We start from the raw sequence: 13,410 nt of genomic DNA on the forward strand, positions 1-13,410 counted from the left end.
ACGCAAATCAAGGAGTTTTATCTCTCGAGATTTGCTTCTGTAGGCCGAACAAATAATGGTGAGGGGCAAAGATGTACAAGGAAAGGTATGGATATGGACTCAAGGGAAATCGGGGCCGAGGTGGTGCATGCAGACGCCAAAGAAACACTGACAAAGGAAGACGGGGAATGCTAATGCTCGAGTGAGCTATGTTATAACGAGATCGAGGGGTTCGTTGGGGTTCAAAAGGGTAAAATCGCAAAAAGTATCCGGGGGTATAACAAACTGTCGCACATGTAGAATCGTAACAAATACGAGGCCGGGTTTGTTGACCGATCTAACTGCCAAGGTGCGACTTAACATCTAGGGCGGCATTCCACCCGAGTAATGGTGAGTAGAGTAGTGCATTTAGGCGATGCAGGATCTCACGACTAGCGGAGTATCAGTTAGCAAGGAGCCCGTTAATTGAAAAGCGGGTCTATATCTTACCCTTGAGAATGTTGGTCAGTTCCTGGTCGTTCTCACAAGCACATGCAAGAACCCCACCCTCAATGAGGCGAAGATTTACGCCTACAAACTTTGTCAGTTCAATGTAACCAAATATCATGTTTAACAAGAAGTGACTTACTGTTAGGCAACTCTTGTTCATCAATATCAGGGACCATAGCAGCCATGACTTCATTTTTGATGTTATATTTTCCGGTTTGTGGAGAGTTCTATATTGATGCTTAGTACGCTGATACATATGAAAGATCTGGATACTTGACAAACCTCGTCGGCGCTGAGGGTGAGATACAGCCAGGTGTCCGAGTCGATCCTGAGATATCGTCGTTTCCAAAACATAGTGTTGGGCAATTGGACGTTTACCCAACCGGTCAAAAGGATCTTCTTTTCGACCGGGGCTACTACTGGCGGCGGTGGCGGCGGCGGGGCCACGGAGACCGGTGCGGTGGTGGTGGGAAGGGTGACGGGCGTGACAGGTGCAATCGGACTAACTGTCTTCTTTGCTTTAGAATATGACATCCGTCGGAGTAAGGGTGAGATCTTGCTCTTCGGGCTGCCATCGGCGGTTTTGGGTGGACTATCTTCCTTTTTAGGTGAAACCGTTGGAGGTTCCGCGATAGTGCTGATGTTCAGACTGCTAACGGAGGCAATGGATGCCTTTCGAGGTGGGACAATACTAATCTCTCCAAACGAACCTGCCCTGGCCTTGGACGGAGTCCAAGTGCCTGTTGGGAGGCCCTGAAACTTGCCGTTGAGCTCGTCAGAGGTCTTCTTGTTCAATAGGAAAGGTGAATCTATCCTCTGTCTCGGGGTGCCTGGAAATGCAACAATGTGTTAGCCAGGTCTACATGGTACAAAAATAAATAAATAAAAGTGCCTAGAATATATCCCAAATCGGCTTACCAGGGGAGACCAACGGTGAAAGATTAGGAGAACTAGCACTAGTCTTCAGACTGTTGGTACGAACGGGTGCGAATTGTGGGGTTGGCGAGGAAGGACGTGAGCGTTGCAGGGGCATCACTGGTGGGGAAGCAGCGGCTGGTTTATCTTTGGAAAGCATTTCAAGAGCCTTGATTCTCTGCGAAACGCTACTAGAGACGCTGACTTTCCGGGACGATGCTACCAAAACTGGCTTTTTGTCCTGGTTGTTTAGAAAGGGAGCCGAGACCGACCGTGCAGTTTCAATGACGGGGACTTCGGTCGACGGGAGTCGATTATGGGTTTTGGGCAACGTTTGATTGTCCAGATAGTCGGCAGGGGTTTTCGGGTGGAGCATATTTAGATGTAAGAGTGGAGATCGAGGTGGGGTGTCATCTCTTTTTGGCTCCTCCTTTACTTCGATAATTTTCGAGATTATTTCGGGTTGAGTATTTTCCTTTGTTTTTGGTGATTCAGGGGGTGCGGATTTAGGAGTTGGTAGGAGAAGGGTAGGAGGTGGAGGGTGAAGTCGGGTAGCGACACGGTCTTCTCCGTCATCCGTGATGGTATTGCTTTCAATGGATTCGCCATTGAGGTCCGAGACACCGTATGAGGACTCGGATTCCTTATCAAGATCATCGGAGAAGCTCTTCTGGGAGTCGTGCTCGGTTGAAGTGCTGGGTGCCTGGGTAGGAGAATGCAGCGTGTTTTCAATGGGGGTGGGCTCAGAAGTTGCCGCATACGAGCCCTGTGTTGGGGTATCAGGGACGGAATTGGTGAGAGATGTCGGTTCGGAAGGAGTGATGGAGGAAGATGAGGATGTCGGAGGCGATCCGGCCTCGGTGAGCGTGGCAGACATCTCGTCGGGCGAGCTCGCGTGGAGAGTGGAGCCGATCTGAGTGGTGGCAGGAGGAGGGCTCGTGGAAATTGGCGTGGTTCTGGCCTTTGATGGCTTTGATTTGGACCTTGACCTGGATACGGATCGATTTGATTTTGTTGACTTTGTTGACCCTGACCGGGAGGGCTTTGAAGAAGATGATGATGGTGAGAGGGAAGTGGTGATGTTTTTTGAAGTAGCTTCTGCTCCGTCCTCCTCCTCTGCTCCTGGCTGATGAGGAGTCAACTGGTTGGGTTTCGTCGTTCCTGCTGCCGGTGTTCCTGTTACTGCTGTTGTCGCCAGCGCCTTCTTCCTCAATTCCAAAGCCTTCATCAACCTCGCCTTTTCAGGAGAGATTCCAGAAGAAGAGGCAGAGGCTGCAGCTGCTGCAGGAGCTGGACCAATGGGGTTTGCGAGGTAGAAGGCAGCAGCGGAATGGCTACTGGTACTCAGAGTACTTTTAATGGATGTGAACGAGGGCGTAGGGGATAAAGGTGCAGAAGGGAAAGGGTTTGATGGCGTGGTTGTGTTGTTTGCGCTAGCAAATTGTAGGGGTGGTGGGGGGCCGGGGTGGTGGAGAGAGCCCTTTCTCTTACTGGCTGTCGCACCGGTAGCCTCGAACGGTGCTTGAAATTGAAACTGCAATTTCGAGTGATTCGAGCTTTGACTCCCCGACCTGGCCTTCCTCGTGGGAATTCGAGCCGGAAGGTGGACGTTTTTTGGTACCGATGCCGTAGGGCCCGATTTCGACGTCTCCTTATCCCCAACCGCCGGCCCGGACCCTGTCGACGACGATGTATGCGGCCGTTTGTGCCAATCCGCGGATGGACGCGGCCCCAGTTTCACCTTCGGAGCGTATTTCAATGCTAGCTCTGCATATATGTCCTCTGCGGTCGGCCGCCCTGTCGTTGAAGATGTGGATTTCCGTGGCGGCCCGCCGTCCTCTCGTTCTCTTGCTAACGAGTCCGTTCGAGTCAATCCCATCTCGTCCACTGTTTCCAGAACGCTGAAATCCTCTACTTCCTGCTCGACCTTGATCGGTTCGGGCGCTGATATTTCCACCTCAATCGGCGCTCGTTTCCCATCGCTAGACACACCCGGATCATGCGTAGTAACAATAACTTGTAGGCCTTGCTGGTTTTCTACAACCTTGGACGTCGTAGTCGGCTCCGGTTTAGGTTCTACTTCCTGAGTCTCAAATCCTTCTTCGGACGTCTCCTGGATATCGGTCAGCCGTCTTTGGCGTAACGAACTGGAAGATGACGATATCGAAGCCGTTGCGGTATGCGTCGAACAGGCTGTCGTAAGGGCTGCATCTGTAAGCTCTTTGTACGACTTTAAGGATACCGTAACGTCGCAGGGTGAGAATCGTTCGACCACGGACTGGAAGTGTACTTGCGATCGAGCTGCGTCTAAAGTTAGTTTTTTTTCTCTACGTATCCGCAAATCCGATATGATTTTTATCGTAAAGTTCAATTGAAGCTTTCCAATCGAAACTCTTCATAATCAAATATATATCCTTTATACAATCTATCAAAAAGGGATCAAAATCCAATACATCTTACCTTTGAGGACTCGACTTGTATTATCTGGCACCAGTTTGATCAGTATGTTCCTCCGGCGATATCGAATAAATCCATATATTGGTGAATCGTCCGGCTCGCTCGATATCAGCTCTCTCATGTCCTTCACGGCGGACGCTCCCTTCCCCAACAGCACAATATCATCTCGAGTTTCATATTTCAGCAAGAACCTATTTCCATAAGCGCACCCGACGGGTTAGTGGCTAGTCTTTTAGAGTATCAACATAGCGGGCGGCCTCTCTCCTCCCTTGATCCGTCGTCAAAAGCGCCGGTATAGTATATGATCGGATAGCAGAGAGGAAACAGGGAAAATGGCATACCATCCTGGTTCTGAACATGCATAATCGAAGGCCTCCTTCAATGCCTGCGCATCCAGCCCATTCAGCGCCATGAGGCAATCATTCAGAGGTGGATGTCAAGCTGTTTGTCCAGCGGGATGTTTTTTGTCGATGAGTTGGGGAAGTCAGAACACTTTCTCGGCTGTCCGAATATGGCTGCGCTACTGCTGAGTGGGCCGGCTCCAAGCTGGTGATGATGAGAGCAAAAAGGAAATCCGAGTCGAGTTTAGACCGAGAGCACTTCGATCCAGCTCCTGTTTCTTGCGGAACAAAAAAATGTGAAAGAGGGAGGGATAGGTTTCGAGGGGTTTAGAATTCAAATGAGATGATGTCGACGTAACTGCGTAATCTTCGTTAAATTTTGTTAAGAAACCGGTTGTGCCTCTGCGATTATTGTTTCTTTTATTTTTTTTTAAAAAAATATCCTGCTTCTTTTTGGCATATGCACCAAGGTTCGAGATTCGAATTGGAAAGGGGAGGAGAAGGAATGCCAGGAGGTGGTTGCCCCAATCGCATGCGAGAATGTCAGCCCTTTGGGTTGGAATCACGAGAAAAGGGCGGAGGAAGATCGTATAACTTAAAACAACCAGAGAGGGGGAGACTAGACTCGAGAGGAAGGGAACCGCCGTATGTCCACAGTACCTCGTAGCGCCCAGAGAGTCAGGGCGGGAATGTCACCCAGGCTCTAGGTTCTCTCCTCTTGAACTAGAACTACCAGTCAAGCAATCCAAACGGCGCGCGCCTGAAAAGGCCCTCCAGCCCCTTTAGCAGGAGGGTCCCTGGTAATCGATATGCAGGGGGAAACTCTGGTCCCCGTCGACAGATAAGAAAAAGGTGGCAGTGTGGTGGTAGTTCACAATAGAGGTAGGTACTTGGGTACCTGAGCTGATAGTTATCCAGTCGGGTATATATAACTCCATTCCTCCCATGAGGTTTGACTAAAGCTGCCGGGACTATACCAAGGTGAATTGATAGTCTTGACTGGACTCCACATGCAAGTACCACCTGCGTAAGAAGCAAATGCTTGCGACCAGTTCCATGCAGGTGCTTCATCCGATTCGTAAGTTAGCCGGATTCTCAAGATCTTGTAATATCGGAAACCGCCATCGTGGTCACCCAATTGATCGTCTCTATCGATGAGTGAAAATGCTAGGCTGAACCAACAGCAATTACAATCTTAGAGGAAATTACAAGAGCTCAGGCCGTGATATCATTTCAGTCGCAATCGTTGATTTTATTGAACAAAATAATTAACAATATGGCATGGCATGCAACCAGTCAACGTTAACTAGCCCGGCCCGTAACATCCCGCCGATACCCCTCCAGTGTAATGCAGTGCAGTGGGGCAGTCTAGGTGCCTGCTAGTTAGGCTGGGTAACCTGTTCTACCAACGTTCCAACATGAAATCCTTAACGTGATTGACCGATGGCATCCCACCCGTAACAACGGCTCTCACTGCAGATTCCTTGCCTGGACACCTGCATGCTTATCTCGAACCAAAGAAACTTTTTAAAAATTCCCCCCCTGAAAATGTTCCCGCGCCACAATGGGAATTCGCAAACATATCGCAAGCCGGGTCCCTCCGACTAACTTTTTTAGCAAACCATTCAGCCAGTGCAGTGCTGCAGCGACGACATGACCATGGACAGTTCTCTCGAGATGCAGATTCCAAAACACTTCCCAGCACACGTGCGTATGGAACCGTACATAATAAGCACACGAGTGGGGTTCCGCTCTACTGGAACTTGAACCCGAAAGTTGGTTAGCATCATGCACACTTTCGTAAGCCCAAGGAAGCTAAACTCAAGCCTCGAGCAGGCCCAATCTTCGAACAGGTATGACAACTGTGAAAAGAATTGCCACTCGGACCCGTGGTTCCTGCAGGGTTCTCCACAATTTTAGCATCATGAATGCGAAGATCTTTCTCCTATAGGAATCCTATCGTAGATATAAATCGCTGGGGTGATGCTAACATTGCGTCGATTGCCCTTTCACACCTTTTTTTTTTTTTCTTTTAAGGAGAGGTTGGATGTGCGTTATTAATATTTTCCACCCCCCTAGATTTGCAAGGCCTTATCCACGAGGGTATGTGCACCGTCTCTATCGGCTGAATAACAGTTGCATCTATCCCGCCAGAAAGCTTCAGCCATTTCATGTGCGAGCACAAGCGTCGCTCGGACGGTCAACTACGTATCCCCATGGACCTTAAACAGCGAAAATTCTATATAGCCGAATCAAACCTGTTTCCCCGCCCTGCTCAATCACAGTCCGATGTGGGGAAAGCTCTGGGTGTTTTTGTAATATAAATTAATATATTTCTATCGATGCCGCAATAATAATGCGCTAAGTATTACCTGGGGTCAGAGCACCAGAGTTTCGTCCGAACGCCTGACACGGGCTTAATTAGCCTAATCATTCAACCCTTCAAGCCCAAGAGCCTGGCGACAGGATGGGGGAAAAACGGGAATCCGAAACAGAGCTGCAACACATGGTAATCGTCTCCGGATTTTCGTAAACTGGTTAATTGAGCAATTGGCGAGACGGTGCAGTTAATATCAATATCCCAGGATATTGGGATTCGGTTGCCTTGCCTTGTGCTAGAAGATCAGAATCAGAGGCTCCATGAGATCTTAAAACACTTTGGGCAGGTCGATCGCTATGTTAAAACGCTAAGCTTAGGAGCTTAGCTATTGCTTGTGTATGCATAAGATGCCTATTGTATTCCATAAATACACGCCTGTCACGCTTCTCGATGGAGAATTTCTGACGCCTTCTGTGGATTACGAATTCTGAAACGCCGTAAAAGTATGCATCTAGTAGGAGTTTGGCATCGATTGTCATGCGTTTTTCAAAATTAGAAGCGGGAAGCTAGTGGGACCCGTTGGCTGTGAAAGGCAGGCCCTGCCGTGCAGCTTGTGGACAGCTCAGATGCTTGGGTTTCACGTTTGAGATGTCAACTGCAGCGCAGCGACCAGGAGGATACTGTTGGCGGTGAGCGTGTGGTATTTTGTGTAAACAACACGCGAATGCCATACCGATTCGGTTGTAAATCTTCACTTCATAGCATCGAATTCATGGCTTCCACGAACTAAACAACCTTCTTCTCATCAGCGTTCAAAATCGTCAAGGCTGCATCTTGCAAAGATGGATTCCCCAACCAACCGTGGCGAAGAGGGCAACGATTTGCCGTACTCCACCCTCAGTATTGCCTTTGTAAGCACTAGGTATCTACTCCGAATCGCCATATTCTAGCTTCTAATCATCGATATGTCAACATAGGCGTCATTGATATTCTTGAACAAGCCTCCAGAGCTTAGCGTACGAGGTAAAATATATTTCAATGTCCCAGCTTTTTTTAAAGTTAGTCTCTAATACCCCTTTCGTATAGAATTCATCTACTTCCTCCGAGGGTGTCTTCAGAGTGATCCGGATTCCCGAACCGATCCACCTCAGCACATCTCCAACGATGCCTACTGGCGCAACGTTTGCAAGGACAAAGACCAAAAGATCCTCGAACTCGATCAGAAACTCATCGATGTCAACCTTGAGAATCAAAGGCTCTTGGAGCAACTCGGAAAGCAGAACTTCAATGATAACGAAGTTGTCAAACGGAAGGGAAAGGCCAAGCCATCCACTACAAACGTTGAACCACTATCCGCAGAGGCTCACTTGGTAAAGTGGGAACCTATCGAAAATACCTATGAAAAACTCTCGCCTGGTATGTATATGTGAATAAAGCCCAAGACCCACATGTAGCTAATAACATGCGACAGGCCATGAAACCATCTTCTTCATCCTCCGTTCCCTCCACTACTCCAAAGACACCAAAACCGTCACCGTCAACGTTATCAAACTCTGCAAAGCGATCTCGACTAAGATTCACACCCTTTGCACGGACGATAAAGCCAACGCCAACTCCGATGGCCAGACTAGAACACAACAAGCTCGCAGGACCCGACAATCAGATGCAGCAAAGATCAAGCAAAGGCTCTTGGACGCAGCTTGGGTAGCAGATGTTACCAAAGCCTTCGATGACATCTTCCGACGTCTCTTCATGTCAATCGCTCGTCTATCAACCATGCTAGAAAAAGAGGAACCACAGATCATCAATGCGGCACGTAATGGTGTCACAGAGGCAGTCTCGGATCTTTTCTGCTCGGTCCTTGATTCCGTCCATGCGGCATCGAGACGATTCAACATCGAATTTGTTCCAACGACGAAGGACGTTCGAACCGGTTGTGTCAAGATCCTCCAGTCATTCATTTCAACTCTCAACGGTGAGGACGAACTCCAAGGCTGTATCCTCGAGGCAATAATTTACGTCGTTGTTGAAGCTTCCGGGAAATGCCTTTGCATCCCCAAAACGCTCGACTCTACAACCCAAGACACACTTGCAAAGGAGGGAAGATCACTACGAGAGACTTCGGTCTACGTCCTTAGACTCTTGAAAGTCACCCTACCGCTCTACAGAAACCAACTCGCCAATAGCAAAATAAACCGAGCTTCAGCAAGCCCTCGAAACGCAAGTCCAATCATGGAGGCCGCGAAACGTAAATTTCACGAATACGTTATGAAGGGTCTGTTCGGAGAGCACAAGAACCCAAATTGGGACGAATTGAAATCGTATACAAAGGAGAACTTGACGGACACTGGAAGATGGGGAGGCGTCGGGATTCATGATGATTTCGCATTTGTTGATGAAAATGGTCTCGCGAACCAGGTCTGGGAATTATTGGAATTGGAGGACTTTGGTTTGGTTTGGTGAATTGAGATTTACACGCTACTTTTTTCAGATGCCAATAGGATCCGAGGAAGCTCATAGTCTTGTATTGGTTTTAAATCCACTAATTCGGGGATCTAGATTAACAGGGCCGCTTAATAACATTGACAAAATTACAACCCCCCCCTCTCCACGATAGATCACAAATCGACAACCTCCCTAATATTAATAAGCGGTCTGGTATCGCGGAACCCCCTTGAACGTTGCAGTCAATCTCTGGACAAGATAATCTCCGCTACTGTAGAAAAGTTAGCCGGTCCTATGCCACAATTGCATTCTCAGGATGCAAATATCACCTACTTGATGCCCGGGTACTTCTTTCCTCCTTCCTCAGCAGACTTCCCCTCAACATAAGTCCCCGGAATAGCCTCGATGAACTTGTCAAAGTTTGGATTGCAAAAGTAGGCTATCGAGTAACGTGGCGGGTATTCTTCGACCCCATCGTCCTCGGCATGCGGAGGCTCAACGACCTGGTGCTCGGTCGATTTGATGGTATCGTTGGACCAACGAGCTAGGAGATCTCCGCTATTGATAACTACCCGATTTGTTAGCACGGGATTTTTTACCAAACCCACCATCTTCGTCACATAACAAGCCCGTACTCACCAATAGTTCCAGGAATTGGCGGCGCATCGACATAGGTCCCCTGCGGGGACTTCACTTGCAACCCACCATTCTTTCCATCCTGAAATAGTAACGTAATGGACCCATAATCCGTATGCCTCCCCGTCCTCACCACATTCTCCCCAGCCTTAAACACACTCTTGTGCTGCTTCGGATAATGCAACAGCCTCAAATTATTATCCCCTCCATCGGTATACTGATCGAAAAAGGATTCTTCGACCCCCATGCCCAGCGCGATGCTCCTCATAACCTTCATATGTAGATCTTTACAAGTGAGGAAGAACTCCTTCATTACTTTTGTGAATTCTGCTCCATCAGCGTCCATTTGTTCCGGCCAGTTATTAGGAAGACCTTCAACACCTTCGCGGCCAATTTCGAAGGTCTCTTTGAGGTCCGGGGATTCTTTGATCATGGATTCGACTTTATCGGCGTCGGAGGCAAGGGAGGTCTTCTCACGGCCTGGTGCGGCGTAACCGCGGTTGGCTTGTGGGGTTGTCCATGCCAATTGGTTTTTTTGGTCTTCGGGTCTGGAGAAGAATTTGGCGGACTATATAACCAATTGATCAGATTGTATCGTCGAAAGAGTTCATGGTGGATTGGATAATTCATACATTTGCGAAGATATTGGCGACGGTCTCGTCCGATATATCGTAGTTCTTCGAACGTCAAATCCGTATCAGCAAAGGCACCAACGGGACCTATATCCAAAGCGCCGGTATACACCGTACCTTGATATAAACGAACCCCGAGTGCGTAAACCCATGTAACATCGCCTTCGCAACCTCTAACTTTTCCTCATCATTTCCATGCAAATACTTCGAGAAATCGATCAACTAACGATATTATTTCAATTGTTCATCAACACTTTAATTCCACGAATTTCGAAGTTCCAAATCGGGACAAAGTTGTGCAAATACCGGAAGGTCGAGCCCATCCTTTGACACTGCTGTCGTAGCGGCAGCCATTTCCTTTTCTTTCTCCAACGGGCAAGGGTAATAAAATCTAAAATTCTTCCTCTTTATATCTCGCCTCGCGTGATCGATATACGAATGGAGTCAAGTACGGCGACGAGGCTTAAAAGCTTAAAGAATTAGAGTTCGACGAAGCTTACGAGATGGAAATGTGGAAGGGTATAGCTGACAGGTTACAGTCTGGGGCGGGTGGGAAATATCCAATCCTTAAATACCGGTTTTAAATACAGACGACCCCATCTCCGCATTTTGCGCCGTAGAACTGCATGTGTAAAGGCTGCATGTGCTCCCGCATCGGACCCTTGATTCTTTATTATTATTATTAAAACAGAGACACCGGTGGCTGGCATAGACAAGTACTCATGTACATGTGCATGTACCACCTCGTCGCCGACGGGATTTTGCAGCTACCAAATTCGGGACTGTGCGGACTGATAACACTTGAGAAACTAGTGGTGCGGGTTTGGCCGTTATTTTTGATACTTCCCGCACAATTCATATCAAAATGGAACCGGAAGAGGAAGCTGTACACCTGCATATCTGATAAACTGTGGGGGTGTACATGTACGGCCTGTGAGCCCTGTGAGACATTGGTTATCAGTGTTATCTCGGTTGGTTGTGTCAATATCATGTATGCACAGGCATGTACCGATTGCTTGGCCGATACCTTGATATCGGAAACCTGTGTTGTAGCTGTTCTGTTCGAGAAGGTGGAGGTTAGAGAGGGATGTATTTTTTCACAAGAAAGGTTAAGTATCATCGATCGGAAGGAGGGGTGACGCTGTTAGTTAGTGAGGTCGACCTTCTGGATCGAAGTTGTATAAATATCTATGAAAACTAGCGGGCCGGGTGGGATATCACAGGTCGAGTATCACCGCACCTGCCGTTTGCGACTGCTATATGTTGTTATCCGAGGGTTGTGAGACTTCAATTCGTTCTGCGGGGCGGCCTAGAAATTAGTTATCACCACTGAGGTATTCGGTCCTCCGAAAATCTTCCAAAGGAAACGTTCCTCTAACTTCAGAATTCGAAACTCAGTCGGCAACTCAGGTTTCATTTTTTTTTTCGCTGGATACGCCCGCAGCCATGACTTCAAAACCCAAAGTCGTCGACGTTCACACCCACGTTTACCCACCCCAATACGTCTCAATCCTCAAATCCCGCTCAAAAGTCCCCTACGTCCGCGACACCACCCCCGGCCAACCCTCCCGTCTCATCATCCTTCCAGGCGAAGATGATCCCTCCAGCGAAAGCACCGCCAGAGGCCGTCCAATCGGCCCGGAATACTACGATATCAACAAAAAGATCGAATTTATGGACACCCACGGAATCGATATCTCTGTGATCTCTCTAGCAAACCCGTGGCTGGACTTCCTAGATCGTGACGAAGCAAAGGGACTTGCGAGGGATGTGAACGATGCGATCAATTCCATGTGTGATGCGCATCCAGGCAGGCTATTCGCCTTCGGAGCTCTTCCACTGTCTGCTCCATCAGAAGTCATCGTTGACGAAATCCACAGGCTACCGACTCTAAAGTACACTAGAGGGATAATCATGGGAACCAGCGGCCTAGGGAATGGCCTCGACGATCCAGAATTAGACCCAGTGTACCAGGCACTCGAGCAGGAGAATATGACAATATTCCTCCACCCGCATTATGGTCTCCCCAAAGAAGTATTCGGCCCCAGAGCTGCAGATTATGGCCATGTACTACCTCTCGCAATCGGCTTCCCGTTGGAAACAACAATTGCCGTAACGAGGATGATCCTTAGTGGTGTATTCGATCGATTTCCAAAGTTAAGTGTCCTCCTCGCTCACAGTGGCGGTACGCTACCATTCCTCGCTGGGAGATTGGAAAGTTGTATCCTCCATGATGCACATTATAGCGGGCCGGGGGCGAAAGTCGAATCCAGAAGAAGTGTATGGGATATCCTCAAGACGAATATCTTGTTGGATGCCGTCGTGTATTCGGAACTGGGCGTCAGGGCAGCGGCGAAAGCTAGCGGCGCAGATAGGGTACTCTTCGGTAAGTATCCTAAGAAAAAAAGAAAAAGAAGAAAATTTATCTAATGCTGCCTAGGAACCGATCACCCATTCTTCCCGCCACTAGAAGCCGCCGAAGGCGAAGAAGTGAAATGGTTGAGCGTTACCACGAACTACAAGGCTATTGGAGAGGCATTTGGCCCTGAGAAAGAACAGGCAGAAGCAGTCCTCGGTGGCAATGCGGTTCGACTCCTTAGATTAACCACGGATTAAGCACGTGGGGAAAGACCGTTACAGCGGCACGGTTACGGGCCTGATCTTCTGGAAGGTCGATTCATGATTCGACTGAATGAGAACGAGTCAGGCGCAGTCGTATACCAACGCATTAGCATTGTTGTAAATACTCCGCAGGCTGACTCATACGATACCCAGGTGCTAGTATGAAATGATAGCAGGTGCCTGAAAGCCATTGCTACATAATCACAATATCTAAGAGCTCTCCATCTGAAAAAATTTTTTGAAATGGAAGAATTTCTGGTCCTAGCTTCGACTTGGCGATATGTAACCAGTTTAAGCTTACATACATGCATGAGGTGCATGCTTCATATCTTCAAGCTAACTTGCTAGAAAACTTGCATCTCGCTATTGCCACTGTCTCGGGTAGAGATTAAGACCATGAAAAAGCACAAGGATTTAAGAACTTCAACGGGTTTCCCGTCGCAAATCTTTGTTTCGCAAAAAAAAAAAAAAAAAAACTTCAGTAGGAAAAATTTTCTTATGAGTGGATCTGATACCATTCTGCTAGGGGGAGGCCCTGGAGGCGGGCTTCAACGGCGTTTCGATCGAGTAATTA

The 13,410-nt window shown here is 48.3% G+C and overlaps 4 protein-coding genes across 4 annotated transcripts; 2 read left to right on the plus strand and 2 right to left on the minus strand.

Annotated features, from left to right (window-relative positions):
• Positions 1 to 387: 387 nt before the first annotated feature.
• DFL_002692 (uncharacterized protein) lies at positions 388 to 4,252 on the minus strand (the record flags this gene model as incomplete). Its single annotated transcript, XM_067631516.1, has 7 exons — positions 388 to 410; positions 469 to 549; positions 608 to 695; positions 751 to 1,298; positions 1,387 to 3,684; positions 3,844 to 4,031; positions 4,182 to 4,252. The coding sequence occupies 7 exons, from the start codon at positions 4,250 to 4,252 to the stop codon at positions 388 to 390; spliced, it is 3,297 nt and encodes a 1,098-aa protein (XP_067494054.1).
• Positions 4,253 to 7,343: 3,091 nt separating this feature from the next.
• Positions 7,344 to 8,964, plus strand: DFL_002693 (uncharacterized protein; the record flags this gene model as incomplete). The annotated part of the gene is made up of 4 exons (XM_067631517.1): positions 7,344 to 7,412; positions 7,479 to 7,524; positions 7,588 to 7,917; positions 7,973 to 8,964. 4 exons carry the CDS (start codon positions 7,344 to 7,346, stop codon positions 8,962 to 8,964), a joined length of 1,437 nt encoding a protein of 478 aa, XP_067494055.1.
• A 180-nt stretch (positions 8,965 to 9,144) lies between these two features.
• On the minus strand, positions 9,145 to 10,568 carry DFL_002694 (uncharacterized protein; the record flags this gene model as incomplete). Its single annotated transcript, XM_067631518.1, has 6 exons — positions 9,145 to 9,217; positions 9,280 to 9,514; positions 9,586 to 10,150; positions 10,215 to 10,259; positions 10,332 to 10,436; positions 10,521 to 10,568. The coding sequence occupies 6 exons, from the start codon at positions 10,566 to 10,568 to the stop codon at positions 9,145 to 9,147; spliced, it is 1,071 nt and encodes a 356-aa protein (XP_067494056.1).
• A 1,092-nt stretch (positions 10,569 to 11,660) lies between these two features.
• DFL_002695 (uncharacterized protein) lies at positions 11,661 to 12,830 on the plus strand (the record flags this gene model as incomplete). Its single annotated transcript, XM_067631519.1, has 2 exons — positions 11,661 to 12,600; positions 12,655 to 12,830. The coding sequence occupies 2 exons, from the start codon at positions 11,661 to 11,663 to the stop codon at positions 12,828 to 12,830; spliced, it is 1,116 nt and encodes a 371-aa protein (XP_067494057.1).
• Positions 12,831 to 13,410: the final 580 nt, after the last annotated feature.

This window comes from Arthrobotrys flagrans (genome assembly GCF_004000055.1).
Source record: "Arthrobotrys flagrans strain CBS H-5679 chromosome Unknown unitig_3, whole genome shotgun sequence".
In the NCBI taxonomy this organism is placed as follows: Eukaryota; Fungi; Ascomycota; class Orbiliomycetes; order Orbiliales; family Orbiliaceae; genus Arthrobotrys; species Arthrobotrys flagrans.